At 43.7% G+C, this 27,747-nt stretch overlaps 1 protein-coding gene across 1 annotated transcript in view; it reads left to right on the top strand.

Annotated features, from left to right (window-relative positions):
- The window catches only part of LOC138854780 (glycine receptor subunit alpha-4-like), a 128,560-nt gene that overhangs the window by 29,870 nt on the left and 70,943 nt on the right, over window positions 1-27,747 (top strand). Inside the window, exons 2-3 of the mRNA XM_070099834.1 lie at window positions 606-713; window positions 1,038-1,156. Coding sequence (XP_069955935.1) covers window positions 606-713; window positions 1,038-1,156 — 227 coding nt within the window. The remainder of the gene's footprint in view (window positions 1-605; window positions 714-1,037; window positions 1,157-27,747) is intronic.

Raw genomic sequence — 27,747 nt, forward strand, 5'->3', positions numbered from 1 at the left:
TCTCCCACTGGTTTAAACCAATACCTTAACCTAGTGAGGTCAGACACGTCACTTAAGGGAGGAGCACGGCATCCGACCTAGTAGCACAAGCTAGTCAGGTCCAACTCACCCACTCATATACTTATCCAACCTATTTTTAAAACTACACAACATCTTAGCTTCTACGACGGTACTCGGGAGTTTGTTCCGCCCAAGTATATCCAAATGTTGTACATGTATCCTGTTCATCCATCTCTCCCACGAGCCTCCTTCACCACATAATCAACACTGCAGTAGGCCTATTGGCCATGGGCTAAAGGGAGGATTTCAGATGGGTTACCTCTGACGGAATACAATACAGTAAGTATTAGTCCTGATTCCTTCCTATTAGAAGCCCAAGCGGCCGTGACAGAAGAGCGTCGGACTGTCCATTTACGGACCGCAGTTCGAGCTCTTCGTCTATCTTTCTGTTAATATATATATATATATATATATATATATATATATATATATATATATATATATATATATATATATATATATATATATATATATATATATATATATATATATGTGTGTGTGTGTGTGTGTGTGTGTGTGTACATACAATATTTATGTCTCCTCAGACCTACGCTGCCGATATATTTTTCGCCCAGAGTTGGAAGGACTGGAGACTCCGTCTTCCAGATAACATGACTCACGAATATCGTCTCTTACCTGTCTCTTGGCTCAAGGTACCGTCACTTATACTGTCTGCTTGTTTTGTTTGTATGTGTGTGTGTGTGTGTGTGTGTGTGTGTGTGTGTGTGTGTGTGTGTGTGTGTGTGTGTGTGTGTGTGTGTGTGTGTGTGTGTGTGTGTGTGTGTGTGTGTGTGTGTGTGTGTGTGTGTATACAAGTATATTCAATCTTCATGTCTCTATATTTGCCAGGGTTTCACAAGTACATCCAAGCTTCATGTCCGTATATATAACCGGGTTTCAAAAGGTATGTGTTAAGCTGTCTGTCTAGTGTACATACATGTGGGTTATTATCTTAACTCTGCGACTCTGTTGTTTAGGATATCTGGAGACCCGACTCGTTCTTCAAGAACGCCAAGGCTGTCACCTTCCAGGAGATGACTATCCCTAACCACTACATCTGGCTCTACCAAGACAACACCATCCTCTACATGGTCAAGTAGGTACCCCCTTATGTTGTTAAAACTGCAGCTGTTTGATAAGTAGGTACTCATATGCTCCTGCTGCTGCTGCTGTAGTTGCTTGGTAAGTAGGTACCCAGATGCTGCTAGTGCTGTAGTTGCTTAGCAAAATAGTTACCTACATGTTGCTACAGTTGTAGTTACTCTTCATAACACCAGCATTATTGATATTAATATTGGCATGAGTTTTAAAGGAATTATAAAAGGCAGGCCCTGTCATTTTTATTGAAAATTCCTGTATATATATGTACGTATATATAAATGAATGTATATATAAATATATATATATATATATACATATATATATATATATATATATATATATATATATATATATATATATATATATATATATATTTACTTATATAAAGATGATTGGTTTAGAAGTAGAGGGTTGTAGAGAGCGGGATGAAAGTTACGAGTTGGGAGGTTATACAGAGTGACGAAGTTATAGAAACTGAAGAGTTGGTTGTAGAGAGTCTAGAGAAGGTTATAGAGAGTGTAGAGGTTATAGAGAGTGTAGAGAAGGTTATAGAGAGCGTAGAAAAGATTATAGAGAGTGTAGAGAAGGTTATAGAGAGTGTAGAGAAGGTTATAGAGAGTGTAGAGAAGGTTATAGAGAGTTTAAGAAGGTTATAGAGAGTGTAGAGAAGGTTATAGAGAGTGTAGAGAAGATTATAGAGTGTAGAGAAGGTTATAGAGAGTGTAGAGAAGGTTATAGAGAGTGTAGAGAAGGTTATAGAGAGTGTAGAGAAGGTTATAGAGAGTATAAAGAAGGTTATAGAGAGTGAAGAGAGGGTTATAGAGAGTGTAGAGAAGGTATAGAGAGTGTAGAGAAGATTATAGAGAGTGTAGAGAAGGTTATAGAGAGTGAAGAGAAGGTTATAGAGAGTGTAGAGAAGGTATAGAGAGTGTAGAGAAGATTATAGAGAGTGTAGAGAAGGTTATAGAGAGTGTAGAGAAGGTCATAGAGAGTGTAGAGAAGGTTATAGAGAGTGAAGAGAAGGTTATAGAGAGTGTAGAGAAGGTATAGAGAGTATAGAGAAGATTATAGAGAGTGTAGAGAAGGTTATAGAGAGTGTAGAGAAGGTTATAGAGAGTGTAGAGAAGGTTATAGACTCTATAACCTTCTCTACACTCTCTATAATATAGAGAGTGTAGAGAAGGTTATAGAGAGTGTAGAGAAGGTTATAGAGAGTGAAGAGAAGGTTATAGAGAGTGTAGAGAAGGTTATAGAGAGTGAAGAGAAGGTTATAGAGAGTGTAGAGAAGGTATAGAGAGTGTAGAGAAGATTATAGAGAGTTTAAGAAGGTTATAGAGAGTGTAGAGGTTATAGAGAGTGTAGAGAAGGTTATAGTGTAGAGAAGGTTATAGTGAGTGTAGAGAAGGTTATAGTGTAGGGAAGGTTATAGTGAGTGTAGAGAAGGTTATAGTGTAGGGAAGGTTATAGTGAGTGTAGAGAAGGTTATAGTGTAGGGAAGGTTATAGTGAGTGTAGAGAAGGTTATAGTGTAGGGAAGGTTATAGTGAGTGTAGAGAAGGTTATAGTGTAGGGAAGGTTATAGTGAGTGTAGAGAAGGTTATAGTGTAGGGAAGGTTATAGTGAGTGTAGAGAAGGTTATAAAAAGTATAGAGAAGGTTATCGGGGAGTGTTAGAGTGGGAAGAATGTTATGGAGAGTGGATAGGTTATAGAGAATGGAGAGACTGTTATAGAGAGTCCGGGAAATGTTATAGAGAGTGGCGGCGAGAGATGTTATTTGTTATTGAGGAAGAAATTGACTATCATCAGGAGGAAGATTTTGCTCAGTATATTTACATAAAGAAAAACAATATTCCTCTCCTATCCATTTTTCTCTCTTCCCTTCTCTTCCCCCATTCTCTTATTTCATCCTTCCTTCACTCTTCTCTCTACCTTTACCATAAAACGTTCCTTTTTATTCCCTACTTGGCTCTTTCTCTCCTCGTATGTTCACCATCCCTCTCCTTCTAATTCCATGACCGTCTTTCAACATGCTAGTAATACCTCCAGCGCTGCTGGAAACAAATTAATCGGACTAGAAGAATCACATAGGAGTTCCTGGTATGGTACCTGCACTGTACCCACAGTGCAGGTACCATACCAGTGCAGGTACCCACAGTGCAAGTGCCATATCTAGGCCCTTGAAGTTACCTTGAATACCTTATATCCATTCCTCAGTTACTAGCTTCACTGGAATCCTTAGAGGCCGCCTTAGCTGCCGAGTCCTTAGTGAAATACTTGACGATATCCTCATCGTCTTACTGAAGGCTTCCAGCTCATGCTGACGGATTTCATTATTAGACACATGAACCGTATCCTCCTGAATATAATATTGCTGGGAAACATAGCTGTTTGTTACTGTACAACTCATATATTGTGTAGAGTAGCGGTACATTGCGACATTTAGTTATTTTTTGAATAGGCCCATTCCTTCTAACAAGTAAGCGCCTTTCTCTCGGGAATCAGAGAGAGTAAATAATGAGATATTGTTCTTAAGTATAGATTAATAAGAGTAGACAGGGAACATCCAAACTAAGATTACATCTCGTCTAAGATCTTTGTCTATGTGTAAGGAAGTTGGGTGTGTGTGTACTCACCTATTTGTACTCACCTATTTGTGGTTGCAGGTCGAGTCTTAGCTCCTGGCCCCGCCTCTTCACCGGTTGCTACTGGGCCCTCTCTCTCCCCGCTCCATGAGCTTTATCAAACCTCGTCATAAAACTGTGTATGGTTCCTGCCTCCACTACGTCTTTTTCTAGGCTATTCCACTGCCTGACAACTCTATGACTGAAGAAATACTTCCTAATATCTCTCTGACTCATTTGTGTCTTCAACTTCCAATTGTGGCCTCTTGTTTCTGTGTCCCCACCTTGGAACATCCTGTCTTTGTCCACCTTGTCTATTCCACGCAGTATTTTATATGTCGTTATCATGTCTCCCCTGACCCTCCTGTCCTCCAGTGCAGTCAGGCTGATTTCCCTTAATCTTTCTTCATAGGACATTCCCCTTAGCTCTGGAACTAACCTTGTCGCAAACCTTTGTACTTTCTCTAGTTTCTTGACGTGCTTTATCAAGTGCGGGTTCCAAACAGGTGCTGCATACTCCAGTATGGGCCTGACATACACGGTGTGTGTGTCTGTGTGTGTGTGTATGTGTGTGTGTGTGTGTGTGTGTGTGTGTGTGTGTGTGTGTGTGTGTGTGTGTGTGTGTGTGTGTGTGTGTGTGTGTGTGTGTGTGTGTGTGTGTGCGTGTGTTTCTTGTCCTTGTTCTTAAACTCGTCTGTTTACGTTAAGTTCAAAGACGTATTTTAATTTACATCTTATTTTCAACTTCGTATTGCTTTAGATTCCCTCATAACGTATCCCATTCATATCTATGCTTGACGTTGCTCAGATTTTGCGATTGTTCCTGTCAGCCGCCCTGGTATCCAGCTTAGTCTGGGTCTAATACCACTCTGGTGACAGTTTTAGCGAGATAGTTTCCAAGTTTTATCTCAGTTCCTCATCTGAGAGATGCTGCTAACTTATTTACTCTCGTTAATGTGAATTTACTGGTATTTAATTTCAGATGCCATTTATGTTGCTAGTAAAGTTCATACTACATTTTTTGGCTGCACTTGTTAGTTTGCGTTCCGCTCGTTAGCTTTACTGCTACTTCGAATAGGAAATTGAACCATTCTGCATCCTATTCTGCCAACACCAGTAATGATCGTACAGTTACGAACGCTTTCTGAGTATTCTCAGGCACCTCGTATATATATATATATATATATATATATATATATATATATTTATATATATATATATATATATATATATATATATATATATATATATATATATATATATTTATATATATATATATATATATACATATATATATAAATATATATATATATATATATATATATATATATATATATATATATATATTATATATATATATATATGTTATTAACACATCAGCCGTTTCCCACCAAGGCAGGGTGACCCGAAAAAGAAAAACTTTCATCCTCATTCACTCCATCATTGTGTTGTCAGTGGCATGCTTACACTATAGTTATAAAACTGCAACATTAACACCCCTCCTTCAGAGTGCCGGCACTGTACCTCCCATCTCAGGGACTCAAGTCCGACCTGCAGGTTTCCCTGAATTCCTTCTTAAATGTTACCTTACTCACACTCCAACAGCACGCCAAGTCCTAAAAACCATTTGTCTCCATTCGTTCATATCTAACACGCTCACTTATGCTTGCTGGAAGTCCAAGCCCCTCACACACAAAACCTTTACCCCCTCCCTCCAACATTTCCTAGGCCGACCCCTACCTCGCCTTCCCTACACTACAGATTTATACACTCTCGAAGTTATTCTATTTCGTACCGTGCTCTCTACATGTCCGAACCACCTCAACAACCCCTCCTCAGCCCTCTGAATAAGTTTTGGTAATCCTGTACCTCCTCCTAATTATCAAACTACGGATTCTCTACATTATATTCACACCACATAAACACTGCCTCCAGCCTTCTCCTTGATGCAACATTCATAATGCATGCCTCACACCCATACAAGAGCGTTGGTATAACTATACTCTCATACATTCCCCTCTTTGCTTTCACGGATAAAGTTCTTTGTCTACACAGACTCCTCAGTGCACCACTTACCTTTTTCCCGTCGTTAATTCTATGATTCACCTCATCTTTCATTGACCTATGTGCTGACACGTCCACTCCCAAATATCAGAAATTGTTTACCTTCTCCATACTCTCTCCCTCCAATCTGATATCCAATCACTCGTTACCTAATTTGTTTGTTATCCTCATTACCTTACTCTTTCCTGTATTCACTTTTCATTTCCTTCTTTTAAATACCCTACCTAACTCAGCAACCAACTTGTGAAACTTCTCTTCAGAATCTCCCAAAAGCACAGTATCTACATATGATTAACAGTTCACAAACAGGCGAAATTATTTACAAACAAAGCCAAGCATAATGGTATATTTCCACTAGGGTGATAAAAGGTTCTCCCACAAGAAGCCTCCACAACACTCCAGACTGCCACCCACAATCCTTACCCAGGAAGCCTCTCCAGTACCTCCACCAGGATGCCACTCGTTCCTTTTCCCCCAGGGACCAAATTCGTCCTCTCAGGCCCATCTCTCTGGCGATATTAACCTTACAACAAGACAATATTGCAAGACGTTCGGCTCACAGCCAAAAGGGACACTGGTTCGATTCCCTTGCCAGCGAAATATGTAACTGCATGTTTCCCAAACATATGTTGGTTAGCCGACTGTTGTGGGTTGCATCCAGGGGATAATTGGGACATAATTGTGCAAAAAAATCCAGACCTATTGGGCGGTATTGCCCACTCATCGCGATGATTTTAATGACCTTAATAAAGACCAACTGACGTCATTCTACTTATAGATTACAGAAATACATCAGAGAATAAAAAGTCACAATACCGTGTCTGGAACATAGATGTATAAGTCCAACATGGACCGAAACGTCCTCACAAGGTTCCTAAATCCCTATTTTTTGTGAAATATTGTAAATTGTGAAAAAAAGGAGAGAGAATACTATCTAATGAGAACAGAACTCGCAGCAATGGCTTTAAGTAGGAAAAGTTAGATTTGCAGGGGATTCAAGGTTATCTTCATCTTACCGACCTGTAACACAGCCAAGTGTTGCATATTGCTGACCTGCAACACAGCCAAGTGTTGCATATTACTGACCTGCAACACAGCCAAGTGTTGCATATTACTGACCTGCAACACAGCCAAGTGTTGCATATTACTGACCTGCAACACAGCCAAGTGTTGCATATTACTGACCTGAAACACAGCCAAGAGTTGCATATTACTGGCCTGCAACACCCCATAGTATTGCATCTACGCCATGTTTATCAACACTGGTTTTAGTTACGTGTACTTGCAGATCAACGATGGTATTTAATACCAACAAATACACAATCAAGGCAAGTGTATCATCTGGATATTCTTATTAAGGAAATTTTTCCCTCACTGGAAGCGAAACACAACTTTTAAAATGCAGTTAAAAAAATAGTTCTGTATTTCTACTTGTGTATACAATAATTTTGGCAGGTGGGACAGCCTAAGGCCTCTTCATGGGATATTTCTTTGAAGAGATGAATCCACGTTTCGGTGAAAAAATTCACCATCATCGGGAACCATATTCTGGACCATAGTACAGTATATACACATTTGTTGTAAGAATGGTAGGATTACCGACAGAATGTTAGGTAACGGGAGGCATGTGCAACTAATGTGACAACGTTTCGCTCTTCAGGAGTTTTGTCAAGCTTCTAGGAGAGCGAAACGTTCCCACAATAAAATGTCACATCAGTTGCACATGTGTTCTTTTACCTAACATATTTGTAGAAGAGTGAAACAACTCGTTAAGAATCGTCATTACAGCGAACTCAAGTATCTTTAGAACCAGGCTAAGCAAATATTATAGTTACATATTTGTAGCTACAGGAGCAGGCCTATGCTCGTGGTGTCCCGTGGAGAGAGTGGTAAATAAATCATAGAACGGGTGAGGGGTTTCGAACCTATGGCAGGCGAATCGTAAAGCTCACAGGCCAGTCCGCTAATTCGGTTGTCGTGGAATTGAGTCCTCACTCTTTGAGGGATTTGTTTACGATCGTATTATTACGGTTTCGTGAGTCAAACTCAAGTTTTAGCATTAGTAGTAGTAGTAGTAGTACTGGTGGTAGTGGTAGTGGTAGTAGTAGTAGTAGTAGTAGTATTGGTGGTAGTGGTAGTGGTAGTGGTAGTAGTAGTAGTAATAGTAGTATTGGTGGTAGTGGTAGTGGTAGTAGTAGTAGTAGTAGTAGTACTGGTGGTAGTGGTAGTGGTAGTGGTAGTAGTAGTAGTAATAGTAGTATTGGTGGTAGTGGTAGTGGTAGTAGTAGTAGTAGTAGTAGTAGTAGTAGTATTGGTGGTAGTGGTAGTGGTAGTAGTAGTAGTAGTAGTAGTATTGGTGGTAGTGGTAGTGGTAGTAGTAGTAGTAGTAGTAGTATTGGTGGTAGTGGTAGTGGTAGTAGTAGTAGTAGTAGTAGTATTGGTGGTAGTGGTAGTAGTAGTAGTAGTAGTAGTATTGGTGGTAGTGGTAGTGGTAGTAGTAGTAGTAGTAGTAGTAGTAGTAGTAGTAGTAGTAGTAGTAGTAGTAGTAGCAGTAGTAGTAGCAGTAGTAGTAGTAGTTACGAATTAGATATGTGTAACACCTGGGTATCTAGATTTGAAGACATGTCTCCACAATGGCTTTTTCCAGTTCAGTACAGAGATGATACTGAACTAAAAGGTCAGCCACTGATTGGCGAAACGTCTTCAAATAAACATACCCAGATATTGCACTTTCCTCAACTTGTCAATACTGCGTTCTAATATTGCAGTGATAGTAGCACTTATAACATCGACCAAACACTTCGAGCGTGTAGGTTACTCAGCGCTCATAACCACGACAAAGATATGTACAACGAACAATAAAAGCAATGATGAAATGAATAAAAACAAGGAACATCAATACTCAGCACAACTAGCGGAGACAGAAACCTCAACCAGGTTGACCCGAGCGCCTACTCTTCCAACTTAAACTTGACAGGAGCCTGGTATACGTATGTACACAGAATATAAACAAGAAGTTCGTGTAACAATAGAGCATTTTATTAGGCATTTGTACTGTATCGTATTGAAGTACATTGTACTGTAAAGCTTCCGAGAGCTTTGTCGGTGCAATACAGGGATTGAGATTATCTTTGACGATGGTTGGTACTAGAAGTGAGGCAGTAGACATCCCGCATCAGCATGGGCCAGTAGGCCTACTGCAGTGCTCCTCCCTTAGGTTCAAATTTCCCATAGAATTCTTAGATCCTTCTCCCCAAGGATGAGACTCCACAACAGGTGTTAGGAGACCTGATCTCCATGCGTCTCACTTCGCTCAAAGACTGAATGAACCAGCGTTGTGTCGTATGTGACCCGAACTCTGTACCCTCTGTACCCAGCCACGAGCTGCTTTAGAAAGATGCCCTTGACTACCTCCAGGAAGACGGCAGAATAGATTCCTTGTTGCAAGTCTCCAATTAATTTCGCTGAAAATAAATTCCACCATTTTCGTGTTTAGAAGCTTTAACAGTTTCATTCTAAATGAGTTTCCCCTGGCCATTTACAAGAGAGAGAGAGAGAGAGAGAGAGAGAGAGAGAGAGAGAGAATGAATCTGAGAGTATATGGGGAAGACAGATAGCAGAGGACTTGGCAGTCCACACCGAGGCAATCTGCTGAGAACTATTTACGTCTATCTAGTCTAGGACTATGGTGCATTATTTAGATGTGTGAGTCAAGGAGAGCAGAGCAGAAAATTGAGAAAGAGAGAGAGAGAGTATGAATTCGTAAAGGAACTGAAATGATAAAAAGAAAATGCGTCATCTCTTGCTCCGGTTTGTTGCCTAAGTCATGCACGAACTCACACGCACGAAAACAAACACATACACACACATACACACACACACACACACACACACACACACACACACACACACACACACACACACACACACACACACACACACACACACACACACACACACACACACACACACACACACACACACACGGAAGGGATAGACTCAGAAGTGTCCTTGTTTGCAGACGATGTGAAGTTAATGAGAATCGAATCGGACGACGATCAGGCAGGACTACAAAGAGATCTGGACAGGCTACAAGCCTGGTCCAGCAACTGGCTCCTTGAATTTAACCCTGCCAAATGCAAAGTCATGAAGATTGGGGAAGGGCAAAGAAGACAGCAGACACAAAAGAGTTTAGATGGCCAAAGACTGCAAACCTCACTAAAGGAAAAAGATCTGGGGGTGAGTATAACACCGAGCATATCTCCTGAGGCGCACATCAATCAGATAACTGCTGCAGCATACGGGCGCCTGGCAAACCTACGGATAGCGTTCCGATACCTCAGTAAGGATTCGTTTATGACTCTGTACACCATCTACGTCAGGCCCATACTGGAGTATGCAGCACCAGTTTGGAATCCACACCTAGTCAAGCACGTCAAGAAATTAGAGAAAGTGCAAAGGTTTGCAACAAGACTAGTCCCAGAGCTACGGGGATTGTCCTATGAAGAAAGGTTGAGGGAAATCGGCCTGACGACACTGGAGGCCAGGAGGGTCAGGGGAGACATGATAACGACATATAAAATACTGCGCGGAATAGACGAGGTGGACAAAGACGGGATGTTCCAGAGATGGGACACAGACACAAGAGGTCACAATTGGAAGTTGAAGACTCAGATGAATCAAAGGGATGTTAGGAAGTATTTCTTCAGTCATAGAGTAGTCAGGCCGTGGAATAGCCTAGAAAGTGATGTGGTGGAGGCAGGAACCATACATAGTTTTAAGGCGAGGTATGATAGAGCTCATGGGGCAGGGAGAGAGAGGACCTAGTAGCAATCAGCGAAGAGGCGGGGCCAGGAGCTGTGACTCGACCCCTGCAACCACAAATAGGTGAGTACACACACACACACACACACACACACACACACACACACACACACACACGCACGCACACACACGACATAACGGAAGGGATAGACTCAGAAGTGTCCTTGTTTGCAGATGATGCGAAGTTAATGAGAAGAATCAAATCGGATGAGGATCAGGCAGGACTACAAAGAGACCTGGACAGGCTACAAGCCTGGTCCAGCAACTGGCTCCTTGAGTTTAACCCTGCCAAATGCAAAGTCATGAAGATTGGGGAAGGGCAAAGAAGACCGCAGACACAATATAGTTTAGATGGCCAAAGACTGCAAACCTTACTCAAGGAAAAAGATCTGGGGGTGAGTATAACACCGAACATATCTCCTGAGGCGCACATCAATCAGATAACTGCTGCAGCATACGGGCGCCTGGCAAACCTACGGATAGCGTTCCGATACCTCAGTAAGGATTCGTTTAAGACTCTGTATACCATTTACGTCAGGCCCATACTGGAGTATGCAGCACAAGTTTGGAATCCACACCTAGTCAAGCACGTCAAGAAATTAGAGAAAGTGCAAAGGTTTGCAACAAGACTAGTCCCAGAGCTACGGGGATTGTCCTACGAAGAAAGGTTGAGGGAAATCGGCCTGACGACACTGGAGGACAGGAGGGTCAGGGGAGACATGATAACGACATATAAAATACTGCGCGGAATAGACAAGGTGGACAAAGACGGGATGTTCCAGAGAAGGGACACAGACACAAGAGGTCACAATTGAAAGTTGAAGACTCAGATGAATCAAAGGGATGTTAGGAAGTATTTCTTCAGTCATAGAGTAGTCAGGCCGTGGAATAGCCTAGAAAGTGACGTAGTGGAGGCGGGAACCATACATAGTTTTAAGGCGAGGTATGATAGAGCTCATGGGGCAGGGAGAGAGAGGACCTAGTAGCAATCATAAGAAGAAGAAGAACATAAGAACGAAGGAACACTGCAGAAGGCCTACTGGCCCATGCGAGGCAGGTCCAAGTCCCTACCGGCCTAAGCCAATGCACCCAACCTAGTCAGGTCAGGTCACATTGACTTAAGGGAGGAACACGGCGGGGCCAGGAGCTGTGACTCGACCCCTGCAACCACAAATAGGTGAGTACAAATAGGTGAGTACACACACACACGCACACACACACACAAACACACACACACACACACACACACACACACACACACACACACACACACACACACACACACACACACACACACACACACACACACACACACACGAGCCAGGTTTTTCCCAAACACCTGGTACCAGGCGAAGAATCGGCAACGCCTGTAATCAGAGACACTTTCCAATCCTTCCTAAGAAAGAGTCGGAATTACGACTGTGTATGCTCAGAGTTGCCACATAGAATTTTTAACCTTTATAAGCCAGCATGCCTCCTGTTGACTAATTAGTTGGTTAGTAAGGTTTAAAGCCTATTGGCTACACGAGGGTCATAAAGGCTTCATGTCACCTGTTCACCACAAGCCAATAATACTTTGATATCTAGCATAAGGATTAATCTCTCAAGTGTACATGTACTGAAGTACACACCTCTTGGTGCATATAAGTGGACTGATTAGTACATGTAAGTAGGTGACGGGGTGACAAGGTGCCTGACACTCGCATCAAGTCCTGACAGGCTCAATATTGGTGCCACATTCGCTTCTCGTTTTGTGTAACTTGCACTGGAGTGTGTGCGTGTGTGTACTCACCTAATTCACCTAATTGTGGTTGCAAGGGTCGAGTCATAGCTCCTCGCCCAGCCTCTTCACTGATCGCTACTAGATCCTCTCTCTCCCAGCTCCATGAGCTTTATCAGATCATACAAACGAACCATAAATAGCTCTAAATAATGTATGGTTCCTGTCTCCACTCCGCCACTTTCCAGACTATTCCACTTCCTGACAACTCTATGACTGGAGAAATACTTCCTATGTGTGTACTCACCTAATTGTACTCACCTAATTGTGGTTGTAAGGGTCGAGTGTGTGTGTGTGTGTGTGAGTGTGTGTGCGTGTGTGTGTGTGTGTGTGTGTGTGTGTGTGTGTGTGTGTGTGTGTGCGTGTGTGTGTACGACAGGGGACCGTAGTGCTGGTCCAGAATTTGCTTGACAGTTGCATGCTTTCGTGTTATGTAAGCATTAATATCATGAGAATTATTAACTATAACATTGAGGTGTGTGTATGTAGATGTGTCTGTGCGTGTGCGTGTGCTTGTGAGTGTGTGGTGGTATGCTTGTGTGCGTACATGTGTGTGTGTACTTAATTGAGTTTGCGGGGTTCTGTTTGCGGTTAATTATCGATCAACAAGATACTGGGAGAAATGTCTCCTCAGAATGGCATGATCAATGAAATGGCATGATAATATAAATATCATAATCATAAGAACGGCATGATCATACGAATGGCATGATCATACTAACTGTATGATCATGCCAACGGCATGTTCATACGAATGATATGATTATACAAACGGCATGATCATACGAACGGCAAAATCATACGAACGTCATGATCACACGAATGACTAGAAGTGGAGGTTAGATAAGGTTCGTCAGGAAACAGGACAAATGTTTCCTGACGCGGGTCTTAGTCAGATGATGACCCGCCTTTGGAGCTTTTGGTCATCTGACCGAGGCCTTCCGCTGGCTTACCGGTCCACCCCTTTAAAAATTATGGTCATTTATAACCATTGTTAAATTGAACTAGAAGTGGATCTTCCTGCAACGATTTACAAAAAAACACAAAAGTGCTTTTGAAAGCACCTCAGCCTCTCGAGTTTCCTAATAAATAATACATGACTTAGAGAAAGCTGTTGAACAAGATACTTCTTATGAAAAACTTCTGCAGTGTTCCATTTTAAATGTAAGTAAGTGTACCATTGGTACACAAATACCATAAATAAGGCTCACGTGACGCGCTCAAATTGTCGGATTTATGCGCTATTAATAATAATAGAAAAAGAGTCACAGACCGGCCCGCGGGGGGCGTTGACCCCCGAAACCATCTCCAGGTATACTCTTCTCCAGGTATACCCTTCTCCAGGTATACCCTTCTCCAGGTATACCCTTCTCCAGGTATACCCTTCTCCAGGTATACCCTTCTCCAGGTATACCCTTCTCCAGGTATACCCTTCTCCAGTTATACCCTTCTCCAGGTATACCCTTCTCCAGGTATACCCTTCTCCAGGTATACCCTTCTCCAGGTATACCCTTCTCCAGGTATACCCTTCTCCAGGTATACCCTTCTCCAGGTATACCCTTCTCCAGGTATACCGTTGCTGGAACAATTCACCAGCAACCCTCACCTCACTCCGTTCGTGACTCGATAAAACTAACTGTGTGGGCGAAACGTTGCCAATAAAGGATCTCATTATACTGCATTTGTGTTTATTTTTCCAACGCTCACTTAGAAAAGAAGCTTCAAGAAGATGTTTCGGCCATTTCTGGACCACTGTCATGTTACTACTTTTCTCGGTCCATTTGTGACGTGACGGTCCAGGATGGATCAGCACTCGTATTAAGGTTGTAAGTCAGGATTTTGGGTGAGCTGTTATTATTTAGAATATGGCGCCTAAATCTCACTGCTAGGCTGCCAGTCTAACACACAATTAACACTCTGTACCACCAGTCTAACACACAATTAACACTCAGTACCACAAGTCTAACACAAAATTAACACTCAGTACCACGAGTCTAACACACAAATAACACTCTGTACTACCAGTTGAACACACAATTAGCACTCTGTACCACCAGTCTAACACACAATTAACACTCTGTACCACCAGTCTAACACAAAATTAACACTCAGTACCACCAGTCTCCCACACCATTAACACTCGGTACCACGAGTCTAACACACAAATAACACTCAGTACCACCAGTTTAACACACAATTAACACTCTGTACCACCAGTCTAACACACAATTAACACTCAGTACCACAAGTCTAACACAAAATTAACACTCAGTACCACGAGTCTAACACACAAATAACACTCTGTACCACCAGTTGAACACACAATTAGCACTCTGTACCACCAGTCTAACATACAATTAACACTCAGTACCACCAGTTTAACACAATTAACACTCAGTACCACCAGTCTCCCACACCATTAACACTCGGTACCACGAGTCTAACACACAAATAACACTCAGTACCACCAGTTTAACACACAATTAACACTCAGTACCACCAGTCTAACACACAATTAACACTCAGTACCACCAGTCTAACACACAACTAACACTCAGTAACACCAGTCTAACACACAATTAACACTCAGTACTACCAGTCTAACACACGATTAACACTTAGTACCTCCAGTCTAACACACAACTAACACTGAGTACCAGCAGTCTAACACACAATTAACACTCAGTTCCACCAGTCTAACACACAACTAACACTCAGTAACACCAGTCTAATACACAATTAACACTCAGTACCACCAGTCTAACACACAAATAGCACTGAGTACCACCAGTCTAACACACAATTAACACTCAGTTCCACCAGTCTAACACACAACTAACACTCAGTAACACCAGTCTAACACACAAATAACATCCAGTACCACCAGTTTAACACACAATTAACACTCAGTACCACCAGTCTAACACTCAGTAACACCAGCCTAACACAGCTAACACTTAGCAACACAAAACATCGAAACAATGTTGATTAACATTTTCAATTCACAGGAACGAATCACAAACAACATTTAAACGACAAAAATCTATCAATTAATCTATTTACATAGAAAATGGCGAAGGGTTACCAGCTACTGATAGAATATATATTTGAAAAATAACAAAATTTGCTATATTGATGATGTACAGTAACATGTAGAAGAAACAGATACTTGTCCATTACTTGGGCAGTGCCTCACTGTTTATCACTGGTGCCAGCAGTGTCTAGCGGTGCCTTACTGTTTATCACTGGTGCCAGCAGTATCTAACAGTGCCTTACTGCTTATCACTGGTGCCAGCAGTGTCTAGCGGTGCCTTACTGTTTATCACTGGTGCCAGCAGTATCTAGCAGTGCCTTACTGTTTGTCACTGGTGCCAGCAATATCTAGCGGTGCCTTACTGTTTATCACTGGTGCCAGCAGTATCTAGCAGTGCCTTACTGCTTATCACTGGTGCCAGCAGTATCTAGCAGTGCCTTACTGTTTGTCACTGGTGCCAGCAGTATCTAGCAGTGCCTTACTGCTTATCACTGGTGCCAGCAGTATCTAGCAGTGCCTTACTGTTTATCACTGGTGCCAGCAGTATCAAGCAGTGCCTTACTGCTTATCACTGGTGCCAGCAGTATCTAGCAGTGCCTCACTGTTTATCATTGGTGCCAGCAGTATCTAGCAGTGCCTTACTGTTTATCACTGGTGCCAGCAGTATCAAGCAGTGCCTTACTGCTTATCACTGGTGCCAGCAGTATCTAGCAGTGCCTTACTGTTTATCACTGGTGCCAGCAGTATCTAGCAGTGCCTTACTGTTTGTCACTGGTGCCAGCAGTATCTAGCAGTGCCTTACTGTTTGTCACTGGTGCCAGCAGTATCTAGCAGTGCCTTACTGCTTATCACTGGTGCCAGCAGTATCTAGCAGTGCCTTACTGCTTATCACTGGTGCCAGCAGTATCTAGCAGTGCCTTACTGCTTATCACTGGTGCCAGCAGTATCTAGCAGTGCCTTACTGCTTATCACTGGTACCAGCAGTATCTAGCAGTGCCTTACTGCTTATCACTGGTACCAGCAGTATCTAGCAGTGCCCTACTGCTTATCACTCGTGCCAGCAGTATCTAGCAGTGCCTCACTGCTTATCACTGGTACCAGCAGCATCTAGTAGTGCCTCACTGCTTATCACTGGTACCAGCAGTATCTAGAAGTGCCTTACTGCTTATCACTGGTGTCAGCAGTATCTAGCAGTGCCCTACTGCTTATCACTCATGCCAACAGTATCTAGCAGTGCCTCATTGCTTTTCACTGGTCCCAGCAGTATCTAGCAGTGCCTTACTGCTTATCACTGGTGTCAGCAGTAGTGCCTGTCATCACAGTTGTGCTAAAACTAACAGTTCAAGCAGAATTCTCTCTCTCTCTCTCTCTCTCTCTCTCTCTCTCTCTCTCTCTCTCTCTCTCTCTCTCTCTCTCTCTCTCTCTCTCTCTCTCTCTCTCTCTCTTTGTATCGACAGGTGTCGCCCATGTATAAGCTTGTCTATAACCCACGTTAATAACATCCCACCTCCTCCACCCAGCCCACCGCGCCACCTCCACCCAGCCCACTCCACCTCCTCCACCCAGCCCACCCCGCCAACTCCACCCAGCACACCCCACCCTCGCCCCCACACACTCACCCGGAGGCAGTTGACAGCATCTTACGTTAGCTGGCAGTAGCTGTCAGTGACTGAAATTAGCTGACAGTGACCAGGGCCGCGGAGAGCTGTGCCAGCCGTCAGGAAGGTTGTAGTCTGTGCTGACAGTAGCTGTAGTTTTTGCCGTCAGCAGATGCTATTGATATTGTGCTGTCAGCTTACAATGTTATTGTATGTGTTCTTAGTACAAAATATCATTAGTGCTGTCAGTACACGCACTGTCGTTATCAGTGCTGTCAGTACACGCACTGTCGTTATCAGTGCTGTCAGTACACGCACTGTCGTTATCAGTGCTGTCAGTACACGCACTGTCGTTATCAGTGCTGTCAGTACACGCACTGTCGTTATCAGTGCTGTCAGTACACGCACTGTCGTTATCAGTGCTGTCAGTACACGCACTGTCGTTATCAGTGCTGTCAGTACACGCACTGTCGTTATCAGTGCTGTCAGTACACGCACTGTCGTTATCAGTGCTGTCAGTACACGCACTGTCGTTATCAGTGCTGTCACTGCACACTATTGTTGTGGTACTCAGCATTGTTATTGTGGTGCAGACTTTTATTGTTGTTGTATAGACTTCTGATGTTATGGTACAGACTTTTGTGGTTGTGGTACACACTTGTTTTATGGTACATTTATTGTTGTTGCGGTACAGACTTTTGTTGTTGTGCTACAGTGTTTTGCTGCTGTGGTACAGACTTTGTTTTTGTGGTACAGACTTTGTTGTTGTGGTACAGACTTTTGTTGTTGTGGTACGGACCTTTGTTGTTGTGGTACAGACTTTGTTGTTGTGGTACAGACTTTGTTGTTGTGGTACAGACTTTGTTGTTGTGGTACAGACTTTGTTGTTGTGGTACAGACTTTGTTGTTGTCGTACAGACTTTGTTGTTGTGGTACAGACCTTCGTTGCTGTGGTGCAGGCTTTTGTTGTTGTGGTACAGACTTTTGTTGTTGTGGTACAGACTTTTGTTGTTGTGGTACAGACTTTTGTTGTTGTGGTACGGACCTTTGTTGTTGTGGTACAGACTTTGTTGTTGTGGTACAGACTTTGTTGTTGCGGTACAGACTTTTGTTGTTGTGGTACGGACCTTTGTTGTTGTGGTACAGACTTTGTTGTTGTGGTACACACTTTTGTTGCTGTGGTACAGACTTTTGTTGTTGTGGTACGGACCTTTGTTGTTGTGGTACAGACTTTGTTGTTGTGGTACAGACTTTTGTTGTTGTGGTACACACTTTTGTTGTTGTGGTACGGACCTTTGTTGTTGTGGTACAGACTTTGTTGTTGTGGTACAGACTTTGTTGTTGTGGTACACACTTTTGTTGCTGTGGTACACACTTTTGTTGCTGTGGTACACACTTTTGTTGCTGTGGTACACACTTTTGTTGTTGTGGAATAGACTTTTGTTGTTGTGGTATAGACTTTGCTGTTGCGGTACAGACTTTTGTTGCTGTGGTACAGACTTTGTTTTTGTGGTACAGACTTTTGTTGTTGCGGTACAGACTTTTCTTGCTGTGGTACACACTTTTGTTGCTGTGGTACACATTTTTGTTGCTGTGGTACACACTTTTGTTGCTGTGGTACACATTTTTGTTGCTGTGGTACACACTTTTGTTGCTGTGGTACACATTTTTGTTGCTGTGGTACACACTTTTGTTGCTGTGGTACACATTTTTGTTGCTGTGGTACACACTTTTGTTGCTGTGGTACAGACCTTTGTTGCTGTGGTACACACTTTTGTTGCTGTGGTACAGACATTTGTTGCTGTGGTACAGACCTTTGTTCCTGTGGTACACACTTTTGTTGCTGTGGTACAGACCTTTGTTGCTGTGGTACACACTTTTGTTGCTGTGGTACAGACCTTTGTTGCTGTGGTACAGACCTTTGTTGCTGTGGTACAGACCTTTGTTGCTGTGGTACACAGTATTATTGTGTTACACAATATAGTTATAGTTGTACACACTGTTGTTATTGTGGTACACACTTTTGTTTCTGTAGTGTCAACATGCACTACTGTTTTCGTCATGTCAGGAAACGCAATTGTTCCTGTACCTCCGGGGGGGGGGAGAGGAAGGTCACATCACACCTGAAGCTTAATATACAAACACACACACACACTACAGGAATTTTACTAGCGAAGGAGATTGTTTGACTTCTCAGAGAGATACACAAATAACCCACACATAGAAGAGAGGAGCTTACGACGACGTTTCGGTCCGACTTGGACCATTTACAAAGTCACATTAGTGTGACTTTGTAAATGGTCCAAATCGGACCGAAACGTCGTCGAACGATACACAAATAACCCGCACATAGAAGAGAGGAGCTTACCTGGAGTTTACCTGGAGAGAGTTCCGGGGGTCAACGCCCCCGCGGCCCGGTCTGTGACCAGGCCTCCTGGTGGATCAGAGCCTGATCAACCAGGCTGTTGCTGCTGGCTGCACGCAAACCAACGTACGAGCCACAGCCCGGCTGATCCGGAACTGACTTTAGGTGCTTGTCCAGTGCCAGCTTGAAGACTGCCAGGGGTCTGTTGGTAATCCTCCTTATGTGTGCTGGGAGGCAGATGAACAGTCTCGGGCCCCTGACACTTATTGTATGGTCTCTTAACGTGCTAGTGACACCCCCAATGAAAAGCAGGGGTGTCACTAGCACGTTAAGAGACCATACAATAAGTGTCAGGGGCCCGAGACTGTTCAACTGCCTCCCAGCACACATAAGGGGGATTACCAACAGACCCCTGGCAGTCTTCAAGCTGGCACTGGACAAGCACCTAAAGTCAGTTCCGGATCAGCCGGGCTGTGGCTCGTACGTTGGTTTGCGTGCAGCCAGCAGCAACAGCCTGGTTGATCAGGCTCTGATCCACCAGGAGGCCTGGTCACAGACCGGGCCGCGGGGGCGTTGACCCCCGGAACTCTCTCCAGGTAAACTCCAGGTAAGCTCCTCTCTTCTATGTGCGGGTTATTTGTGTATCGTTCCAGTCACGGTATTGTGCCTGTTTTTTTGTTATCTCAGAGAGGTTCGTCAGGAAACAGGACAAGTGTTTCCTGACTCGGGTTTTAGTCAGGTGATGACCCGCCGTTGGAGCTTTTGGTCATCTTACCGAGGCCTTCCGCTGGCTTACCGGTCCACCCCTTTAAAAATTATGGTCAGTTATAACCATTTCTTAGTTCAGGTGGACACAACAAAATCAATAAGACCAACAGTATTACTAAACAACAGTAATAACATGCAAGAGCTAGAAACAGTAATCTTGTACAATAACTATCAAAAGTAATAACTACCATAATATCATAATTTGGGTAACAGCTTGTCTATAACCCACGTTAATAACTTCCCACCTCCACCGCCCAGCCCACCCCACCACCTCCACCCAGCCCACGTCATGTCAAAGAAAGCAACAATAATTCCGTACTATGGTTAGAAACAGTAACAAGATACCTACTAGAGGAGGGAAAAAAGTATTAGATGGGAGTACATGGGCAAGACACCAAGGCTATCTGCTAAGATCTACTATCTAGATTAAGGAATGTCGTGTGTTATCTTGGTGTACGAGTCATGGATATTATCGCCAATTTAGTGTGATTCGACTCGCTGGTGATAAGAGATCTTGCATAATTCTGGAAGGAGGTAAATTGTTTATTGGCTTTCAGAAACTGATATAAACCCACGTAAGATGACGATATGAGGGAAATATTAGTGAAGGACTTTAAGAGGAAGAGAGAGAGAGAGAGAGAGAGGAGGATTCATCACATAGCACCAGCACAGGTATATAAATTAATCAAAATTCTAAAGAATTGGTGGAGATTGAATTCAACACTTTTCAGTAAGTATATTGTCAGTGAGTCCAACCGGTTATATAGCCACACTCAGTGACCAAATTCATAAAATTTAGAAATACACTGAAGGTCATCATTCATTCAATAGCTGTATCGCCAAAAGTGCACAGAATAACTTTTTCCGGAGTAAAAGAAAATCGGAAATACACAAAACTAACAAAAGCAGCGAAATCAAAATATAAAACGCAGAAAATATTGACCTTGGGAGAATCTGGCCTCAATTTTGAAACTTGAAATGACAATTAAATTTAAAATGTAATTTTAAGATTTCAGAAGCAAAATTCTCTATCATCCGACATCATTCCCACTCTCCTGCCATCAACACGCCCGCTGCCCCGACATCATTCCCACTCTCCTGCCGTCAACGCGCCCGCTGCTCCGACATCATTCCCACTCTCCTGCCATCAACACGCCCGCTGCCCCGACATCATTCCCACACTCCTGCCATCAACACGCCCGCTGCCCCGACATCATTCCCACTCTCCTGCCGTCAACGCGCCCGCTGCTCCGACATCATTCCCACACTCCTGCCATCAACACGCCCGCTGCCCCGACATCATTCCCACTCTCCTGCCGTCAACGCGCCCGCTGCTCCGACATCATTCCCACACCACGCCACCCCCCTCCCCTCTCAAAATCATTTCCTTTCTGGCTGGATCGTGTCAATTGTCATTTCACATTAAGGCCAAGCTGCTATGAAGCTGTTATCGCGTTGATGACTCGATAGTTTGTAAAGTTTAATGCCTGTCGACTGCACTAGAGTCATTAAGGCTGCAATTAACCTCTGCAATAATATCAACAAGACTATAAGATCTGACACAGGGATTAACGTAAATTCTAAATGCATATCTACGTATATATATGCAGGTATATACTTCTCGGTGTACATACAGATATACACACCTGTATGTTCCCCAGATTGCCATGATGACTCGACCCGCAGTAGGTAAATATTGGACGGGGCTATACTCACGACAGTCGAGGAGATGCTTTGAAGGTTCAGGAATGTTGAGCAGGAGCTGTGGAAATACCGGGGTGAGGCGGGGCTATGAAAGTTTAAGGATGTTTAGGAAGGAGCTTTGAAAGTTCAAGGTTGTTGAAGAAGGCCTTTGGAGGTTCAAGGTTGTTGAAGAAGGCCTTTGGAGGTTCAAGGTTGTGTAAGAATGGTATATAATACCGACAAGATGAAATTAAGACACATGTGCAACATCTGTTTATCTCCACGACTATGGTGCTGTTCGCACCTACTCCTAGGTTGAGGGACTGATTACCTCATCTTCTGTACATAGTTCTACTGTCTTCAAGTTATGTCCTAGAATTTGTATTGATAAAGCCACTGGATGGCGAAACGTCTACAATAAAGATAAACAGATGTTGCACATGTGTCTTAATTTCATCAGGTTCAAGGTTGTTGAAGAAGGCCTTTGAAGGTTCAGGGTTGTTGAAGAAGGCCTTTGAAGGTTCAGGGTTGTTGAAGAGAACCTTTAAAAGTTTACGGTTGGTGAAGAGATTTAAAGATTTATGGTGCCTGAGAAAGGGCATTGAAAGGTCAGGGACGTTGAGAATGGACTTAAAGATTCAGGGATGGTGAGATGGGCTCTCAAGAACTAGGGATGTTCAGAATGGGCTTTGAAAGGGTCAGGGATGTTCAGAATGGGCTTTGAGGGGGTCAAGGATGCTCATAATGGGCCTTGAAGGGGTCAGAGATATTCAGAATAAGCTTTGATGGGTAAGGGATGTTCAGAATGGGATTTGAAGGGGTCAGGGATGCTCAGAAATGTCTTTGAAGGAGTTAGGGATGTTCAGAATGAGCTTTGAAGGGGTCAGGAATATTCAGAATGAGCTTTGAAGGGGTCAGGAATATTCAGAATGAGCTTTGAATGGGTCAGGGATGATCAATATGAGCTTTGAAGGGGTCAGGGATGTTCAAAATGAGTTTTGAAGATTCAGGAATGTTGAAGAGGGTCCCTGAAGATTCGGGTCTCGCTGCTGAAAAATTTACCTTGAACACAGTGACGTTTGATATCTTAAAAAGGAATTATTGTTGATTAATGTACCGGGAACGACTCTGCTTTCTTACTCGCTATTGGACAGTGGTATCTTTACTGATGTCATGTCTATATTGACGTGTTGTCTTTACTGATGTCATGTCTATATTGACTTGTTGTCTTTACTGATGTCATGTCTTTATTGATGTCATGTCTACATTGACGTGTTGTCTTTACTGATGTCATGTCTTTATTGATGTCATGTCTTTATTTATGTCATGTCTATATTGACGTGATGTCTTTACTGATGTCATGTCTTTATTGATGTCATGTCTTTATTTATGTCATGTCTATATTGACGTGATGTCTTTACTGATGTCATGTCTTTATTGATTTCATGTCTTTATTGATGCCATGTCTTCACTGATGTCATGTCTTTATTGATGAGATATCTTTAGTGACGTGATGTCTTTACTGAAGTGTGTGTGTTTGGATGTGTGAGTGTATGTGTGTGTGTGTGTGTGTGTGTGTGTGTGTGTGTGTGTGTGTGTGTGTGTGTGTGTGTGTGTGTGTGTGTGTGTGTACTCACCTATATGTGATTGCAGGGATCGATTCATAGCTCCTGGACTAGCCTCTTCACTGGTTCATTAGCTTTATCATACCTCTTCTTAAAGCTAAGTATGGAATTTGCCTCCACTACTTCACTCTCCAGATTATTCCACTTCCTTACAACTCTAAGGCTAAAGAAATACTTCCTAACATCCCTGTGACTCCTCTGCGTTTTCAACTCCAACTGTGGCCCATTGTTCCTGTATCCCATCCCTGAAACATTCGAGCCCTATCCACCTTGTCAATTCCTCTCAGTATTTAATACGTCCTTATCATGTCCCCCATATCTCTCGTATCCTCTATTGTCATCAAGTTGAGTTCCCTTAATCTCTCCTATTAAGACATACCCTTCAGTTCAGGGACTAATCTTGTTGCAAACTTTTGCACTTTCTCCAATTTCTTGACGTGTTTGGCTACGTGTGGGTTCCATACTGGTGCTGCATACTCCAGTTTGGCCTGATGTACACGGTAAACAATGTCGTGAATGATTCCTTACTCAAACGTAGAAATGCTGTTCTCCGGTTTGCCAAGCGCCCATATGCTGAAGCAGTTATTAGACTGATGTGTGCCTCAGGGTGTGTGTGTGTGTGTGTACTCACCTAGTTGAGGTTGCAGGGGTCGAGTCCGAGCTCCTGGCCCCGCCTCTTCACTGATCGCTACTGTGTGTGTGAGTGTGTGTGTGTGTGAGTGTGTGTGTACTCACCTAATTGTACTCACCTAATTGTGGTTGCAGGGGTCGATACTCAGCTCCTGGCCCCGCCTCTTCACTGATCGCTACTGGATCCTCTCTCTCTCTGCTTCCTGAGCTTTGTCATACCTCTTCTTAAAACTATGTATGGTTCCTGCCTCCACTACTTCACTTACTAGGCTATTCCACTTGCTGACAACTCTATGACTGAAGAAATACTTCCTGACGTCCCTGTGACTCGTCTGAGTCTTCAGCTTCCAGTTGTGACCCCTTGTCCCTGTGTCCCCTCTCTGGAACATCCTATCTCTGTCCACCTTGTCTATTCCCCGCAGTATCTTGTATGTCGTTATCATGTCTCTCCTGACCCTTCTGTCCTCCAGTGTTGTCAGTCCGATTTCCCTTAACCTTTCCTCGTACGACATTCCCTTGAGCTCTGGGACTAGCCTTGTTGCAAACCTTTGTACTTTCTCTAACTTCTTGACTTGCTTGACCAGGTGTGGGTTCCAGACTGGTGCTGCATATTCCAGTATGGGCCTAACATACACAGTGTACAGTGTCTTGAACGATTCCTTATTAAGGTATCGGAACGGTATTCTCAGGTTTGCCAGGCGCCCGTATGCTGCAGCGGTTATTTGGTTGATGTGTGCCTCCGGTGATGTGCTCGGTGTTATGGTCACCCCAAGGTCTTTCTCCCTGAGTGAGGTCTGTAGTCTTTGTCCACCTAGCCTATACTCTGTCTGCGGTCTTCTTTGCCCCTCCCCAATCTTCATGACTTTGCATTTGGCTGGATTGAATTCGAGAAGCCAGTTGCTGGACCACATGTCCAGCCTGTCCAGGTCTCTTTGCAGTCCTGCCTCATCCTCGTCCGATTTAATTCTTCGCATCAACTTCACGTCATCTGCGAACAGGGACACTTCAGAGTCTATTCCTTCCATCATGTCGTTCACATATATCAAAAATAGCACTGGTCCTAGAACTGACCCCTGTGGGACCCCGCTCGTAACAGGCGCCCACTGTGATACCTCTTCACATACCATGACTCGTTGCTGCCTCCCTGTCAGGTATTCCCTGATCCACTGCAGTGCCCTCCCTGTTACATGCGCCTGATCCTCCAGCTTCTGCACTAATCTCTTGTGGGGAACTGTGTCAAAGGCCTTCCTGCAGTCTAGGAAAATGCAATCAACCCAACCCTCTCTCTCGTGTCTTACTTTTGTTACCTTGTCATAAAACTCCAGGAGGTTTGTGATACAAGATTTGCCTTCCTTGAACCCATGCTGGTTTTCATTTATAATCTTGTTCTGTTCCAGGTGTTCGACCACTCTCCTCCTGATAATCTTCTCCATGACTTTGCACACAATACTTGTCAGAGACACAGGTTTGTAGTTTAGCGCCTCGTTTCTGTTTCCTTTCTTAAATATGGGGACTACATTTGCTGTCTTCCATTTCTCAGGTAGTTGCCAAGTTTCAAGGGATATGTTGAAGATTGTGGTTAGAGGCACGCACAGCATCTCTGCTCCTTCTCTAAGAACCCATGGGGAGATGTTATCCGGTCCCATCGCCTTTGAGGTATCAAGGTCACTTAGCAGCTTCTTCACCTCCTCCTCGGTTGTTCGTATGTCATCCAACACTTGGTGGTGTATTCCCTCTTGATGTTCCCTTCTGTACTGACTTCCCACAGCCCTTCCTGTCTCTACTATAAAAACTTCCTTAAATCTCCTGTTTAGCTCCTCACATACCTCCTGGTCACTTCTTGTGAGTTCTTCCCCTTCTGTCCTTAATCTGATCACCTGGTCTTTGACTGTTGTCTTCCTCCTGATGTGGCTATACAACAGTTTCGGGTCAGTCTTGATTTTCGATGCTATGTCATTTTCATACTGTCGCTGGGCCTCCCTCCTTACCTGTGCGTACTCGTTCCTGGCTCTGCGACTGATCTCCATATTTTCGTGTGTTCTCTGCCTTCTGTACTTTTTCCATTCTCCATTGCACTTTGTTTTTGCCTCCATACACCGTCGGGTAAACCAGGGGCTCGTTCTGGTCTTCCCGTTGTTTCTGTTGCCCTTGGGAATAAACCTTTCCACTGCCTCCTTGCATTTTGTTGTTACATATTCCATCATTTCATTTACAGGCTTTCCTGCCAGTTCTCTGTCCCACTGGACCTCCCGCAGGAAGTTCCTCAACCCTATGTAGTCCCCTCTTTTATAGTCAGGCTTTTCCCATTCAACTCCTGTTACTCTCTCCACTTGCAGCTCTACTATATATTCAAAGCACAGAACCACGTGGTCGCTAGCTCCTAGGGGACTCTCATACTTGATGTCCTCAATGTCTGAGCTGCCCAGGGTGAACACAAGGTCCAATCTTGCTGGTTCATCCTCCCCTCTCACTCTGGTAGTGTCCTTAACATGTTGGTGCATGAGGTTTTCCAGCACCACGTCCAACATCCTGGCTCTCCATGTTTCGGGACCCCCATGTGGCTCCAGGTTTTCCCAGTCAATCTCCCTGTGGTTGAAATTCCCCATAACCAGCAACTTTGCTCTGCTGGAGTGAGCTCTTCTTGCCACCTCAGCAAGTGTGTCCACCATTGCTCTGTTGCTCTCTTCATATTCCTCTCTTGGCCTCCTGCAGTTCTGTGGTGGATTATACATCACTGCAATGACCACCTTGTGTTCCCCAGACTGAAGTGTTCCTACTATGTAGTCTCTTTCTCCCATCTCATCTATGCCTTCCATTTTCTCGAATTTCCATCTGTTTTTTACTAGCAGAGCAACCCCACCTCCCCCTCTGCCCCTTCTATCTTTCCCCATGATCTGGTATCCTGGTGGGAAGATTGCATCTGTTATTGTCCCCGTGAGTTTTGTCTCTGTAACTGCTATGATGTCTGGGGACTTCTCATTGATTCTTTCTTGCCATCCCTCATGTTTATTCGTTAATCCATCTGCATTTGTGTACCAAACCTTCATCTTCTGTTCTAATACTGTAACTGTGGTGCGGGGGGTGGGAACAGAGGGATCGGTGTGTGATGGATGGTTTGGATTGTTCTGTTGCCTTGGGGGTGTCGTGGCTGGGGTCCTTCTGCAGGTGTTTCTGGGGGGTGTGCATGTCCTTCCACTTGTTCCTGGGTTATTCTGCTCTCCTTTTTCATTTCCTCCCACTTCTCCTTTCTTTTCTGAACTCTCTCTTTCATCGGCTTCCTTTCCTCCTGTGTTGTCTCGATCGAGGTACACACTCATGAACTCCTGCCTGCCTCTCAGCCGTGCTTCTCCTGCAGGATCATGGTTCGGGTTGATTCTGCTTTGAAAATTACTTTGAGAGGCCGATTCCTTTTCTCTGTGAACCACCCGATTCTCCGAAAATTTGCCACCTGGGTCATTTCCCCCTCGCCTATCACCTTCATGATACCTTCACTCGCTTTTTTCTCCTCCTGCTTTCTTTCCTCATAAGTTTCCCCTTTAGCTTCGTCTAGCCAATAGACAAACACTGATCTCTCCCTTTCCACCTCCCACTGTG

Source organism: Cherax quadricarinatus, chromosome 69 (assembly GCF_038502225.1).
Source record: "Cherax quadricarinatus isolate ZL_2023a chromosome 69, ASM3850222v1, whole genome shotgun sequence".
Lineage (NCBI taxonomy): Eukaryota > Metazoa > Arthropoda > Malacostraca > Decapoda > Parastacidae > Cherax > Cherax quadricarinatus.